This window comes from Rutidosis leptorrhynchoides, chromosome 2 (assembly GCF_046630445.1).
Source record: "Rutidosis leptorrhynchoides isolate AG116_Rl617_1_P2 chromosome 2, CSIRO_AGI_Rlap_v1, whole genome shotgun sequence".
In the NCBI taxonomy this organism is placed as follows: Eukaryota; Viridiplantae; Streptophyta; class Magnoliopsida; order Asterales; family Asteraceae; genus Rutidosis; species Rutidosis leptorrhynchoides.
The window spans coordinates 385,061,369-385,078,056 of NC_092334.1; the positions used below are offsets into that span (position 1 = coordinate 385,061,369).

Here is a 16,688-nt window from a genome sequence, read left to right on the forward strand (position 1 = left end):
TCACCAACGTTTTTCGTTGACAGTTTTCTATATGTTTCTCAGGTTCATACTTGGCTATTTGATATATGCTTCAGCGTTCACTCATACTTGCTTGGGGTCAAGCATACATGCATACACTCTGATTATTTGCTTGGAGTCAAGATACATACATACATACGCTAGTGATAGCACCTTTGGATTCAAACATATTGTTTACATACTTACGCTATTTATAGCAACTGTGATTTTCAACTAATTAGGTCGCAAGTTATTTCATTTTTACATTACTACTTTTGTAAACTTAAACTTGTTGTCGATCCGTTTGGTAAACTAAACTTTGCAAATCTTGTACTTTCAAATGAATGCGACATAATTTTGGTCAAACGAGTCTCATATAGGGACTACGACCACGTAACGGGACCTAAGTTAGCGGTACCGTCAATGACGATTTTGTCGGGTCGCTACAACACAGATCAAAACCTTGCTGATCCTTTTACAAAGGCTTTGGCACAATCAAAACACGAGGGTCATGCTCGGTGCATAGGGCTTCGTAATGTTAATGATTGGAATGATTTGTAATTTAGTATTATGATATTTTGGAACATTTATGCAACATTTATATTAAATGATATGATGTATTTGGAGATAATCATACTCATTAATAATTGTTGTGTTCTTTATTAGTATGTTTAAATCCTTGAATAACCCCGTTATTCAAAAACGTCCATAGTCGATCACAACTATGGGAATAGTTGTGAGTTAAGACTAATGTGAATAAGTTGGTTGACTTTCATGAAGATGAAAGTAGAGCAAGGGAGTTGCAACCAAATTCACCTATGTTTATTGAAGAATAAACATTGGACATGACCCGCTTTCAAGATCACTTCATGGATCGATGTCATAAGTGATTCTTGAAAATGGTAATATCTTTATATCCTTAGACCGTAGATACATATTGGGTCTTAAGTGTGAGGATTGTTATACTTTGACATAGTTAAACATTGTTCTTTAGCCAGACAATCATAAAAGCTATTGTTAAGTATAATATGAGACACATGAGAGACGTGTGTAGTCTAGACAGGATTTGTTCCTCTCATCTTGATGAGAGATTGACATCTATGGGCCCCTCGATGATTTAAATTGATTAAGATGCGTGGCCACGCTCAAACTATATTGATGTATTCAATGGTGTTTGTTTTATCATTTTCAATCTTGATCGAGTAACATAATGTATGAGCTAAATATGAGATTGATTACTATCCATGTCTCATGCTCAACGAGATGTCAGTAACAAAGGGATAACTGATACCTTACCTATATATTGATTTGAAGAAGTAACTTAAGAATCAATGGATGCTCGGAATGACATTTTTCATGTGTTGTTAGGGGCAGTGGCATGTTGCTAGACGTTTACCACTGTCTGTGTTGACATATGTTGAATCTTGTGCAAGTGGGAGATTGTTGGTTATTAATGCCCAAGACACAACTTATGTCTATACTACTAATGACGTTTGAACCTAAAGGGTCACACACAATGAGCAAATAGATATCAATTACATATTTGAATACGATTCGAATATTACAACCTCATTATACATGTTGTGACATTATTATTTAATATAAATAATAATACTACAATTGTATGTGAATGCATACAAATATATAAACATGTATTTATGTAAGTAACAAGTATATTACTTACTTGTTTCTATATAGTTAACCAAATACAATAGTTTTGTCAAAATTGTTTGATGTAAATAAATGTATATTGTTAACTAGTTGGTAGGTCATGCATTGATAAACTTTACACTATATAATGTAAGAATACAAGTAAAGTGAAATGATGAAATATTACTTTCATGATAACTTGTTGCCTTTCATGATTAAAGTAGAATGATTATGCATTGCTTTTAATAATGACTTGTTTATGTGTTTCTTTAAATGTATGATCTTCATACGTACATTGTGAGAAGTTTTTGAAAACAACATATTTGCAAGTATTATCTAAAATAGTTACTTACATTATATCTTAAGTTTTCTTTCATATTTGAAAGATTAATAAGAAAACAAGATAGGATTAAAACAAGAAATAAGAAAGGTTGTTTCTTATACTTGTTTTCAAGGGTTGTGAAGGACTAGCATCCGGTTGATATTGGAGTTTGCTTTCGTGTGGATTACCGATAGAGGGAGGCTATTTTGGCTCCTATATTCTTAGCATCCATAACTTCTCAAGTTCAAAGTCTTCAAAGGTTGTAGTCTTTAAACTCACTATTTATTATTTAGTTTTCTTAACAACATGCAATTGGATCCTTGGTGAGGAGTTTTTGAAAGGTTTAAAAATTGTTGTACATGCTTCCGCTGCTAAATAGTTTTATGAAATTTTAATACAAACCCCTACAGTACAAACTGAGAACTATAGAAATAAGAAACAAGTTCTGAGAATTGATACGAACTGACTTTTTTTATTAATCACCAAAGATGAGAACTATAAAAATAAGAAACAAGTTCTGAGAATTGATACGAACTGACTTTTTTTATTAATCACCAAAGATAGTCACAAAGTTTAGAGAGAAAAGAGGGAGCAAGTGTTTTTACCCACATACATATCATAAGCTGACTACTATCAATAAATTAATTGGGTATTTATACTGCTAACAATCTTGTTAGGGACATAACCGCCACCGTCATGTGCTTGGCACGAGCTTACAATTTGACCCATAACAGTGAATTTCACTAACTTATGCGAAACCCATTCACCCCTGTGGTTAAGTCATACATACGCCGTTGACCGACCTCCGTTGACTAATCAAAACAAACCCTAAAAAACAATTTGATCGATAATTTGAAAATTTTGAGAGAAAAGGGGGTAATTTGAGCTGAAGAATTTGAGAGAAAAACTTACATGAAAATGACTTATACAAGTATACCAGTTCTCTAGATAATAAGATTTTGGTTGTTTTCCAATCTTCAATAGAAATGACTACTCAAATTTCGTCTACTACTAAACAACAACAAGAAGATGAAGAATTTGATAACAGTTATCGTTATCTTGTGAAAAGGACACATTTTTTGTTAAAATATACGAAATTGTTACTCAAATTTGCAATGTGTTTTATTGTAATTGCTTGGGTTACTTTTGTGTGCTTACTTCCATCAGAATATGTTCGTCAATTATCTCAAAATTACGTTGATTATACTTCACAATCAGTGTTTTGGGTTACAGGTCAGTAATTGTATATGCACTAGTTTAACCTAAATTGATTCAAATTTGGTTGATCGTTGTATGTATTATGATCCACAGGAAGTATATTACTTTATGGTGGCCCAATCTTCATCATTGCATTTCTTGGTATGATTTACCTTAAGATATGTGGGAAACAAGAATTTCAACAGTATGTTACTTTGCTCTATTAGTATTTAATTTCTGTTTCCAAATACATTTTTTTCGAATCTTCTTATTACAATTTCGAATAACAAAAGTTCAGTATCTGTTGCAACTTGCAACATTCAATAGTATTTGATATTAGGTGATGAATTTCAATTTCAGTATGCATATATCTAAGCAGCACCCCGTTTCCCTTATATGTGGATTAATGTACATAAGTACTTTTGTGTAGGAAGAAGAAACCGAAGAACGCAAGTATTCAATTATGGACATTTCCGGTTATTGTAGACGGGCCACTCGGGGTTGTTACGGCGGCAGAATTGATAGTTATTTTAATAGTTGTTGTGTACATTATTTATAGTATATCGGTTTATGCTATTCAGAACTACAACCTAATTCCCTACTATGAAAGCCAAGGAAAAAGGTAAAATGTCTTATCTTTCTGTAAGTATCTGCCTTTCATTAGTTCATAGCTATCGTTGAAATTGGTTGGCTTTCAAAAAAATAATAAATAAATAAATAAAAATCGTTGAAATTGGTTGGAAAACTAACTTAAATGAGCTCATCGAATTTCTAGTTTCGGTGTTCGTATGCAATAGAATTTTGGTAGAGCGTGTGAGAATTAAATCTAAATCTTTGTGCGACCATCAACCCATTTGATTGAACCCATTTGACAAGACCTGTTTTGACCCATTTGAGATAAAGCATGACCCGTAATGTATCTCTAATCAATCTTGCACTTTACACGTCTTTAGGAATGCAATGCTGAAACGTACAGGACTGCGGTTTGGGTCTGTTGGTTTGATATGCATAGTGTTTATGTTTCTGCCCGTTGCAAGGGGATCAATTCTTCTACGGCTTACAAATATTCCTTTTGAGCTTGCTACTCGATATCATATATGGCTGGGACATCTTACATTGACACTCTTTACTCTTCATGGTCTGTGTTATGTGTACGCCTGGATATTGGAGGATCGTTTGGTAGCCCAAGTAAGTTTTTTTAATATTAGACATCTTTCTATATTTAATCATGCTCAACAATGGAAGATGCTAATATTATTTTTTTTACGTCTTCATGCAGTTAATAAAGTGGAAAGATAACGGTATTTCGAATCTTCCTGGTGTGATCTGCCTATCAGCAGGTTTATTGATGTGGGTGACATCACTTCCTCAAGTGAGGAGGCTAAATTTCGAAATATTCTTCTACACTCATCAACTTTATGTTGTCTTTGTTGTTTTCTTGGCTATGCATGTCGGTGACATCATCTTTAGTGTGATAGCTGCTGGCTTATTTCTTTATATGCTCGATCGGTTTCTTAGATTCTTTCAGTCACAAAAGACCGTAGATATACTCTCAGCTAAATGCTTGCCGTGTGGGACCATAGAACTTGTTTTTTCAAAACCTGAAGGTATTGATAGTTCTCGATAGAGATGGAAAATGAGCATATAGGCGGGTTGGGTAATGTATGGGTCAAAAGGGTACCTTTTCTCAACGGGATGGGTTGAGTTAACCACTTCATGTTTTGTGCAAATTATGTTTATGTTTTCCTTTTTTTTTTAATTGGTTCTGATTTCTGATAATAATATCCCTTGAGAGCTATCATTAAGAGGTTATGTGATACAACTTATAAACGGAGTGATTTGTAATCGGATGATAATCACTTAAAAGGGAGATATCATGACTAACAAATGATTATAGCCAATGGAATATTATCTTACAAACAAAAATCATTCTGATAATGAATTTAAAAATTAACTTGTTGGTCATGTTAATAACCGTCAATGATCAAACATAAACCAACACAAACTATTCATATTCATAGTTATATAAGTCAAAGTTGACAAATTCGTTTTTTGATGATGACATGCTTCTCCTTCAAGTACTTTTATTAATGTTTATGTATTGCTTTCATCGAATGTAGATTTACAGTACAATGCCCTGAGTTGGGTGTTCATCCAAATTCGAGAATTATCTTGGTTGCAATGGCACCCTTTTAGTGTCTCGTCTAGCCCTCTCGATGGTAAACATCATCTTTCAGTTCTCATAAAGGTCCTTGGAAATTGGACACGAAAACTAAAAGAACATATCACCGAGAAACAAATCGATATAGACGGGATCATTCAACCAAATTTCAAACTTACGGCATCTATCGAGGGGCCTTACGGGCATGAGTCTCCATACCATTCGTTGTAAGTAAATTGCTTTATCCAGATCTGATTTCATCTTCAACATTAAAGTTCGAAATTTTACTATTGCAAGACAGATTATGTGTAGTAGAATGTAAAATTGACCAGTCAACATCTGTTCGAGCTTCTATTTTCACACTCAAATATTGAAATATATCACTATTGAATGTGTTCTTATTTATAATTCTTCTCCTTTAGGTATGAAAACCTTGTTTTAGTAGCTGGCGGCATTGGGATTTCACCATTCTTGGCTATATTGAGTGATATTATACACCGTAATAATGACACAAAACCTTGTACGCCTAGAAATGTATTGATAATATGGGCTGTTAAAACATCAGAAGAGCTTCCACTTATCCACTCACTTGACTTGAATTCAATCTTTCCAGACAAACTTAATCTCGAGATTCAAACTTATGTCACTCGGGAATCAGAACCCTCACTGGTAAACGTATACTTATTTCTTTGAAACTATCCAAAGGTGGGAACATGGTTGGGTTAAAACAGGATCAGGTTGAACTGGGTCGTTTCTAGTGCCAGTTGAAAAGGTGCAATTTTTTTAGCGAAATTAATTTATTGCGCTGATTACGATTACAGATTTTTATTACATCAATAATCTCAAACTTTTTACAAATGATTTAGGCGGATGTAAACTTTTGGCGATTTTCAATCCTTTTGACCCGTTGACCGGCCGTCTTCTAACTAATATTTTTTAATTAACCCTTATGAGATTACGCGCCCAAATTAACACATTCTTGAGTAAACGGGTCCACATACCTACCGTTAGAATAATCCGTTTATAGCCAAGTTTTGGAGTTATGAATTCTTGATTGTAGGAAGAGGGTGAAGTACACAAGCATGTGAGCTCATCAGCCTGTTCTTCTCCTAGCCGATCTGCCATGTCTAAACTGGTTGGAACCGGAAGCATCATGTGGGCTGGAACTTATGTGGTGGTGTCTAATGTTGGTTTGGTGGTTTCTTTGACTTTGTTAAATGTCTTCTACATCAACCGATATGGTATATCGTACCGTTGGTACAAAGGGCTTTTAGTATTGATATGCATGGCTGCAAGTGTTATTATATTTGGAGGTTTTGTGATTGGTATATGGTATTTATGGGATAAAAGATCTTCAAAATATAGAAACTATGATGATGAAAAAATAGCTATTGGCATACAACACAATGAGGCTGCCACACACAAAGATTTGTCGGAAGAAACGTTTGTCAAGACTGTAAAGTATGGTCAAAGACCAGACATGAAAGGTATGTCTATGGCAATTAACTTCCTGCACTGCTAGCTTATTTAACGAATCGTTATTGATTGTAATTTGACCCGCTTTTGAGTAAAAGTCAATTTGGCTAATACTTGTGGTTTTGGCACCCCCTTTGGTGGGCCACTATTCCACGTTAAACGAGAATAGATTTCTGTCAATTAAAAGTATCTTATAAGTTTAATTTAACCAAGGAAGAGGTGATGTGCAAGAAACTTTTCTTTATATGTTTACTTCCTTCAGGCATGTTCTAAACCCATGGAAATTTGATTCTACCATTTTCATGGCGTCTTTATTTATTTATTTATTTTTTATTTTTTAAATCCCCTCTACTTTTTGGCCGGAGGTCCACTTAGAAGCAATCTCTTTATCCGGCGAATCGAGAGAGGAATGACTCTCTCTACTCTTGTGAGTGTTTCACTCGGGGTGGAGAAATGATTTCTCTTTATTCAAGAATAGAGGAAGGATTGTCTACGTCCCACCTCCCCCATACCCCATACATATGGGATTGGGTTTTGTTGTTGTTGTTGTTGTTGTTGTTGTTGTTGTTGTTTACTTCCTTCAATTAAGATTAAGATCTTTTATTAAATATATCACTTTATTCTGTAATTTTGTAACTATGTTCCTTTTTAGTAGAATCGAAATTACAATGCTCCTTTTGTTAAAAAGTCATGTTTGATTCCTATAACTAGAGTATTTGATGATTATAATACCCTTCTCCGAAATTTGCCATTAATCATAATTAACATTAACATATTAGTAATTAGTTAAAAAATAGAATATGAAGAAAAGAAAGTGTTTGGGACTTGCCCAATCTGACCCATATTGACCTGTACTAACAGCTACATGTTTCCCTACCTGCTCATTATACTGTGTCCACAGATCATTATACATAATAATAGGACAAATGCACGTATCATGATTAAAATTAGTTAACCAGTAGAAGGGATACATAATCGATATTCAAGAGATCAATTAACTCTCCCGAGAAGTAAACCTACTCTCCAATGATATCAAAATCACCAATCAATATTTAGCATAAGTCAGTAACAGAGCCTATTTAGAATTTACAAAACGTATTCTCTAAGACTTACCTAAACAATTACTCCGTAAGATTTATTAATCCCTTTCCTAATAATAATAAAGCTTATCTACTAATAGAAATAATCTTATTTTATCCTCTAATTATAATGAGAGTCGTATTAAACTTGATTTAGTGTTTTTTTTTTCTTATATATATTTTGTGGAAGCAGAAATCCTTGGAAGCATGGCTCAGCGTTGTGGAAATGTAGATATCGGGGTGATTGTTTGTGGCCCTCCATCTCTTCGAACAAGTGTCGCTAAAGAGTGCAGGTCTATCAATTTTAGGAGAAGTAGCAATAATCCAATTTTCCATTTCCACAGCCATAGTTTTGATCTGTAGGTACCCCCCTGTGTATTATTTTTAAATTTAATTTGGCGAATTATTTTTTTGAATATATGATAGATAATAGTGTACCACAAAGCCATCAGTTGAAAATTGAAACTAAATCTCCCTTTTACTGAAAGGGAGTTTATGTTCGCATTTGCTCTTCAATATAAATTGCAATCAAATCTTAAATATATAGAAAAATTACACTGAATCATCTTTTGGATTTGTTCAATGTGACTACGGCTTTCTATCATATACAAAATAAGCACGCTAATTGTCAAGACAGTTCTGTCAAGTAATTTTTCTTTTAACCTTTTAAATTGTTTTTTCGTTGAATAATTTCATGAAAATGTCTCATAGTATGTTGACTGAGCAAATGATACTTAAACATGATATATATATTTGAATAGTTTAGCGTTAATGTTACTGTCAAGCACAAATTTTGATGGTTAGTTATTACTCAGTATGACCTTAGCTCTTCAAGCACAAATTTTGATGGTATATTGCTCTTAGCGAGTAATTTAGCCTTTCAATCTAGTCATCATTTTCAGTTGAATAGTAACTTAATTATTTAATTTTACTTGTTGGTACATAATACAGTAAATATGAAGTTTGTACTTTGGAAAATTTGCTAAGTTTTCTGTAATCTACAGAAACTTACCTTCTGGATTAACAGAAGGGGGAAAGAGACTAGAAGAACATATGCTCTCGAGTCAAGAGAAGACAAAATGGCATTAAGAGAATAAAGAAAAAGAAAACATTTTTGTGACGCCTAGGAATATTAACACCTTACCCTTTACGGCTGATGATATCTTGCCTTTTGGACACAAGCCTCCTTACGAAAAGTGGAGAGCGTTGATTTGGTCATTCATCAGAAATGTTTGGCTCTGGAGAAGAAAGAAAATGAAGACGGATATAAGTGAGCACATACGAAGGAGTTTAAGGAATCCATATGTTTTGTTTCATACTTACTTTTAACCTTTTTTTATTGTCTTGATAGATGAACATATGGGAAATTGGGAATGTTGATATTTACTAGTTAGTATCTATCAATTATTTTACAGCCTCCCTTATTCTTAATTATCGTGTAACATGTCTCCTTTATTCTTAAATTTTGGCTTTGTCTCTACATGCATGTGGAGCAAGATTAAATTGCTGTATGTATAGGCAAATGACTGACTACACTTGCAGACTTATGTAACGTAGATGTGCACTTGTGCACCTGCAGTTTTCCATCATGTGCAAGTAAATCTTGTTCATTGTGGAGATGATGATGTAACCTTCTACCACATAGGGGTTTGTTATTTACAACTATTAGTTACATTAATTAGTTTAGATTGTAGTTGTTAGTTGAAGCTTTGAAACTACAACCAAATTTCAAATTAATTCTGCAGAATTTACATAAGAATCTACAAAAGAGAGGCAAAGACATAAAGAATTTACTGGCTAAATCAGGTTAGATGTGGCAGGGGTTTCACATTCCTCCATTACAGAATGAATATATGCACCGGTACGTTTAGTCGCGGGTAGCACATAATCCTGTAACTTTCAAAAGGGATTGAACATAAGTAATAGACGATTAGTGTAACTTTCAAAAAGAGAATGACGATACAGGGACAGATGAGATGATCGGAATGAATTATATTTACTACAAAAGAATTAGTTTATATGTTCATGCTATTGCAGTCTATGTGCTCAGCAACCAGCAATAAAGCTAAATATAAAAAAGCTAGTTTGATAGATGTATTCAATAGAAATGATTCAAAGGTTCAATGCTAAGAAATACATATGACATATCATTAAACAAATCAAACAAGTTCTCAACAAATACATAATGAACAATATCAACTACATATCAAAACAAATCGGCAGAAAATATCACTAGGCCATTCCTCTAAAAACTTTATGGTCATCAAAACAAATAAGGCATCACAAAAACCGCAGTAGCAAAAACAAACGACCCTGAAACACATGTTGCACCCGATGTTGAAGTTGAAGTCGAAGTTGGTGATGCATTTGAAGATGAAGATGATGGTGATGGTGATGACGAACTGGAAGAAGAACCTGATGAGACAGTAGTAATCTTGACCTTCATACCCTGACCACAATGTCCACTTGTACCACATGCAAAGTATCGAGTACCCGCTTTAGTTAACTTCACTACGCTGTTTCCATCGCTCATTGAATTTGTAGCTGATCCCACATTGCATTTTTTGTAGTCGCTCTCACTACCAAGCTCCGCAACACTATGCATTGGACTGTACTTGAACACTATCCAAAAATCGATTACAAACCACCTCAAATTCAGTCATTAATTAATTATTCTTGGAAACTTAAAGAGTGTTTAAGATTGTTTAATTATGTATGTTTGCATCAAATACACAAATCAAAACCCTATTTTGGAAACAGTTTTTCTTTTCAAAACAATATACAGAGGTAGTAATGTTTCTCGTTGAAAATCTTAACTTTTTAAGCCGTTGTAATTTCTCATTGGCTCCTTGCCGGAGTTTTAATGCGTTCATCGTCGGGAAAAAAATTATGCTTATAGACAATTGAAACTAAGCAATTTTCAAAGACGTACACGGTCATATTACAACAGGTCAATATTGAAATAAAAATTCAAGATACCTAGTGTATCGCCGACTTTGAAGGTTTCACCAGAAGCCCAAGTGTCAAAATCGGTCGATTCATCCCATCCTTGTTTCCCTCCAACAACATGCTGTTCCGCTGAAATTTGTTTCAATAGCGTCAACGACATTACAACAACGCAAGCCACGGAAAACGACACGTTGTATGAACTCTTCACCATTTTTGTTTAGCAAAATGATTTGTGTTGGTGTCTATCTATATATACACACTACAAAGTTGAACTGAATGCATATACAGATCTGAACTTAATTTTACTAATTTGCCCCTAGGATTGTGGGATGTTGGATTGGAGGTTTCAGGTTGTCAATGATGGAATGTTGTAATATCTTTTTCTAAGATATCAATTAATGAATGGTACTTGGATTTGGTAGGTTCAATGTTTAATCTACAGATGGACATTTGTGGTTGAAGCAAAATATTGTTGGGTTGTTAAGAGTTTACTTGCCTTTGAAACATATCATACATGAATTTGTCATATTCTCTTGGTTAACTTCATTATGAAGAAAATAAACTATTGATAACAACTTTCCCTGTTCAAACTAAAGAAACAAACAATTGCTACTTATTCTAAGTGTTTTTTTTTTTTTTTTTTTTTTTTTCAATTAGTAATATGATCTAATTTCTTATGAATGAAGCTTATGTATCTACGATTATTTCCTAACATATATGGGGTGTCCTAAACTGCAATTTCTTGTCATTTAAAGGGCACATAAATGACAAGGGTTACAGTTAATTTCAATATTCCTGTTGTTTCTATAAAAACAAGATGATTTTGTTAATAACAATTAACATGATATCTTTAGCCATTAGTCCCTTGATACAATCATCATGAACAAAATTCTTGATATACTGCACATTAAGCTTCCCGTTGTCATGAGATCATCGAAGAAAGTAGTAACTTCTTCAGGGTCTGAAAGAGCATCTTGGCCTCCGTAGCTAAGAAACAGAGGAATATACATAGCGATGTTCGAACGATTATAAATTGGTACGTGGGATATGGTACCCCGTAGTGTTCCAAGTTGAAGGCAGGAGTTCCATAATCGTTATTTGCCATAAACCCATCTCAAACGGCAGCAAAAGTTGAATGTTTTCATGGATCTATGTTGGTCATGTTTAAAGTGAATTCTATTGTGACTCGAATACCCGTAAGAAAACTCGTTTACCCAATAGTTTGTAACTAAATGGGACACGGATACCCATGGGGAAACCCGGCAGGTCCGGGTTGTTTTAATCGGGTTCGGGGCTACCTAAATCCGGCCCGACGCCATCCCTACCCGTCGTGGGGGTTTCACTATCGATGGACGTTAGCATTGTATTCGTTCATCCCCGAAAATGATCCAGTATGTGGAATTCGACATTTCGTTGACTCCTAACCGCCGTTAAAAAAATCAGCAATAAATTCTCTTTGTATGTTCCAACATAATCAATTTAATATCTAGTTTAATACTTGTCTACCACGTTATTTCCTTAAAAAAAAAAGGTCGTAACTTCAAACCCATAGTATTTCTAAACTTCTCCCCCAAATAAATACACTACTAAAATAAGAAAATCTGAAATGCACAAAAAACCTTTTCTTTTAAGTTGTATGTTCGAATTACAAGCGATGAGATTTTCAAGAAACAGCCGAAGAGAAACGCACGCATAATCCAAAAACCTAGGGTATAATCATTAATTCGCTTATGTTTTCTTTATCTTTTCATGCAATTTCGTCATTTTTTTTTTACCCCCATACTTATCTAAATTTATAGCTATAGTAGTATCTCGTTAATTTCTTACTTTTAATTGGCTAACAACTTGTATTGCATGTGATTCAACTGCTTTAATTTATATTGGTGTTGGAAGTGTAGCTACATTGCTCCAAAGGGCTACAATTTTACATGTCATTTTTTGGATAAAAACTTGTATTACATGTGATTCAACTGATTTATGTTGCTAAATGTGTAGCTGAATTGCTACAAAAGGGTTACACTTTTACATGTTTTTGGTTATCGTTTACTACATAAAGGTTACAATTTTACATGTTTTTGGTTATCTTTTATGGACCATGGTACCTTTTAGGCTATTAAGTTTAATTTCTCTTAAAATGTTATAATATCTAAATAGCTCATTCCTACAATATAAAAAGAAAGAAGTTAGATATAGAGGTGAACATAAGGTAAGGAGTTTTTAAAGCAATGATTTTTGATTGCTATATTTACATGCTATTTGTTGCTTTGAGGTGGTTTCATTATGTTCCAAATTTGGTAAAAAGTGTAATTTAGTAATTGTTGTGTAAAGTAGTGAAACATTAAAAATCAATTTTTTTTGTTTATTTTACAGTATGACGTCTTTATTGTGTAAAATTGCCTGGGAGCATGGACCTATAAACTTTTATACAAGATTTAGAACCTTTCTAGAAGAAATGCGAAGGAATCTTGCAATTACAGAAAATCAGAGGAACTCATGCAATGTGTGGAATTTACAGATTGGGGTAAAAAATTATGCCGGTTTCACGTTAAATGTAAAAACGTGTATTTTGTGAGATTTGGTGCAAAAGTTCGTTATGAGTTTTGTTCTGGCTGATACCACTGAAGAAGACAAAACGAATATAGAGAAGTTTAGTGGCATGAATACAACGAAGGTTTTTTGGGGTGTGAAGTATTTAAATTTGAATGGCATGAATATATCGTACTGGGCGCTTTACAATCACCTGCATATTCTAAGTGAGGCCACATCAGATAATTTTGCTGCAGTTCAAAGCAGCTTTGAATATGTTACTATGATTGTTTCAGAACCGTGTCATAACCTTTTGATTCAGAGAGAGATTTGTAACACATGTTCAAATTTCACTTGTTGTATCTTCAAATGTGTTACAAATCTCTCTAAATCAAAAGGTTACGACGCGATCTAAAAACAATCATAGTAACATAGTCAAAGCTGCAGCGAGCTGCAGCAAAATTATCTGATGTGGCTTCACTTAAAATATGCAGGTGATTGTAAAGCGCCCAGTACGATATATTCATGCCATTCAAATTTGAATACTTCACACCCCAAAAAACCTTCGTTGTCTTCACGCAACTAAATTTCTCTATCCTCGTTTTGTCTTCTTCAGTGGTATCATCCAGGAGAAACTCATAACGAACTTCTGCACCAAATCCCACAAATTACACGTTTTCACATCTAACGTGAAACCAGCATAATCTTTTACCCCCTTCTGTAAACTCCACACATTACATGAGTTCCTCTGATCTTTCTGTAACTACAAGATTCCTTCGCACATCTTCAAGAAGGGTTCTAAATCTTGTACTAAAGTTTATAGGTCCATGGTCCCAGGCAATTTCACACGATAAAGACGCAATACTATAAAATAAACATAAAAATTTGATTATTACTGCTTCACTACTTCACACTAACAATTATTAAATTACGTCTTTTAGCAAATTCAGAACATAATGAAACACCTCAGAGCAACAATAGCATGTAAATATAGCAATCTAAACTTAAAAAATCACTACTTTAAAAACTCCTAACCTTATGTCCACCTCTACATTCTCTATATCTAACTTCCTTCTTTCTATATTGAGGAATGAGCTATTTAGATAGTACAACATTTTAAGAGATATTAAACTCAGTAGCCAAAAAGGTACCATGGTCCTTAAAAGATAACCAAAAACATGTAAAATTGTAACCCTTATGCAGGTAAACGACAACCTAAACATGTAAAAGTGTAACTCTTTTATAGCAATATAGCTACACATTTAACAGCATAAATCAGTTGAATCAATGGTAATCCAAATTTTTATCCAAAAAAAGAAAGTAAACAATAACATGTAAAATTGTAACCCTTTTGTAGCAATGTAGCCACTTTCAACAACAATATAAATTAAAGAAGTTGAATCGCATGCAATACAAGTTCTTAGCCAAATTAAAAGTAAGAAATTAATGAGAATTATACATATACATTTAGAGAAGAATGGGGAAAAAATGACGAAATTGCATGAAAAGATAAAGAAAACAGAAGTGAATGATGATTATACCCTAGGTTTTCGGATTCTGTGTGTGTTTCGCTTCGGCTTTTTCTTGAATATCTCACCACTTATAATTCGGAGATACAACTTAAAAGAAAAGGGTATTCGAGTCTTTTCCTAGTATATGAGACGGGTAATCGGGTAAGCGAGTTTTCTCACGGGTATCCATGTCCCATTAAGTTACAAACTACTACGTAAACGAGTTTTCTCACGGGTATTCGAGTCTTTTTTTAGTATATGAGACGGGTAATCGGGTATATGGGCCAGATATTACATCAACTACCGAAGAAGTGCTGCACTGAGACAACAAATTTTACCTATGAAATACAACAAATTTTACCTATGAAATAACAATGATCTTATTAGTAGATTATTATACCCAAATCTTTAGCAAAACAAACTGATAAGGTAAAAGTTTTTCAACCTGTAATTGAAGACATTAAGTCATAACAGTCAACCTTTGGATCTGCATATAGCCCTTTAAGGAAACGGTTCACATCATCACTTATATGCTATATATTGTTGATCAATCATCAACAAAGAGAAGGGAAAATAATCACTTGAATTTTACCCTTTTGGATTAAACTCAGCAAGCCCAAACACTATTGTAGGTGTATTAAAAAAAAAAAATTAAGTTTTTCTTTTGTTCATAGCATTATGTTAATGCTATTGAACGTACATAAAAAAAGGAAAACGTGTTTATGAATTAATACAATCTACCTCACCAGCAAAATTTTTGGCAGCGACGACATCAAGGGGGTGTTCATATGGCTCAAGTATGCGATAGTGCACAACAATGTAACTGATTTCATCTCGTCTATCTTTTCACTCTGAGAAAGATGCCAATGCAATCAAAGTTCCCTACAATTCAAGCAAGATAATATAATGAAGTTGTGTAATTGATGTTTAATTAGGTGGTGTGTACTTCAGTACCTAAAGTAGTACGAAAAGGGTTTTCGTTCGTTAAGAACTGAACAAATTTAAAAATTATTCAGTAGATTCTCAAATTACAAAATCGATCCATTGTCTTTTGATTAGTTTCTTTGAAAATAAAAGCGATAACAACAACCAATTCCATTTAAGAGAAGTCAAAAGGCCTGATTGTAGCCAAACGGGGCCTAAGTTTTTTCACATCTCAATAACAAACACTCATTTAAGAAAAGTCAAAAGGCCTAATTGTAGTCAAACACATAAGTCAATTAGAACAAAGAGTTGAACATATGGTACCTCATTGGACACATTTCAATCATGTAGGAAGGAGGTAAAAACGCGTACACCTCACTGGACTGAAGCCAAGTTTGAACGTCATTAGGGTTTAATGGTTTTTCAGAATGGAAGAGTTGAGAGCCAGGCTGGAGCAAGTGCGTCAAAGTAATGAGTTGTATCGATTCGGTGGTTAGGGTTTTGATGATGATGATTAGTGCGGTTGTCTTCTAGGGTTCCTGGACTGTAGTTGAAGTGAGAGTTGGTGTAATGACCAAAATGCCCTCATAATTTGTTATGAAAGGACAATTGAGATTTGAGGAAGAAGGGAACAGTAGACTCACAGACAGAAAATACCTTCACGAAAGAAAAACGCGTGTAAAAAATGATTGAAAGAGCAAGATATGATGAGGGTAAAGGATTCAAGGGTTTTGAAAAGAGCAAGGTTAATCAGATATTTGATGTAAAATTGAATGGGGGTGGATGCGGGTAGGAGAAATTGGGGTGAGATCTGAGATGGGGGAATGGAAGGGTGGTTAACATAGTAGACCATGTGACGTGGAGGCGTAGAGTTGTACTTTTTGGAGAAAAACTGT

At 34.0% G+C, this 16,688-nt stretch overlaps 2 protein-coding genes and 1 long non-coding RNA gene across 6 annotated transcripts; 1 reads left to right on the forward strand and 2 right to left on the reverse strand.

Moving 5' to 3' along the window:
• Window positions 1-2,809: 2,809 nt before the first annotated feature.
• On the forward strand, window positions 2,810-9,420 carry LOC139892127 (ferric reduction oxidase 7, chloroplastic-like). Of its 4 annotated transcripts, none has more exons than XM_071875167.1 (10): window positions 2,810-3,202; window positions 3,281-3,371; window positions 3,597-3,788; window positions 4,120-4,354; window positions 4,446-4,773; window positions 5,287-5,554; window positions 5,750-6,002; window positions 6,388-6,814; window positions 8,076-8,245; window positions 8,887-9,420. In XM_071875167.1, the coding sequence occupies exons 1-9, from the start codon at window positions 2,956-2,958 to the stop codon at window positions 8,243-8,245; spliced, it is 2,211 nt and encodes a 736-aa protein (XP_071731268.1). In that variant the 5' UTR covers window positions 2,810-2,955; the 3' UTR covers window positions 8,887-9,420. The 4 variants fall into 4 exon arrangements, with proteins under 4 accessions (XP_071731268.1, XP_071731266.1, XP_071731269.1 ...); XM_071875165.1 differs by having other exon boundaries at window positions 8,076-8,241; XM_071875168.1 differs by having other exon boundaries at window positions 5,750-5,996.
• Window positions 9,421-10,014: 594 nt separating this feature from the next.
• Window positions 10,015-11,168, reverse strand: LOC139892128 (basic blue protein-like). The gene is made up of 2 exons (XM_071875169.1): window positions 10,862-11,168; window positions 10,015-10,504 (listed from the first exon to the last, which is right to left on the reverse strand). The coding sequence occupies exons 1-2, from the start codon at window positions 11,040-11,042 to the stop codon at window positions 10,146-10,148; spliced, it is 540 nt and encodes a 179-aa protein (XP_071731270.1). The 5' UTR covers window positions 11,043-11,168; the 3' UTR covers window positions 10,015-10,145.
• Window positions 11,169-13,107: 1,939 nt separating this feature from the next.
• Window positions 13,108-16,570, reverse strand: LOC139892129 (uncharacterized). The gene is made up of 3 exons (XR_011773979.1): window positions 16,117-16,570; window positions 15,314-15,750; window positions 13,108-15,206 (listed from the first exon to the last, which is right to left on the reverse strand). It is a non-coding gene; the product is annotated as an uncharacterized lncRNA (long non-coding RNA).
• Window positions 16,571-16,688: the final 118 nt, after the last annotated feature.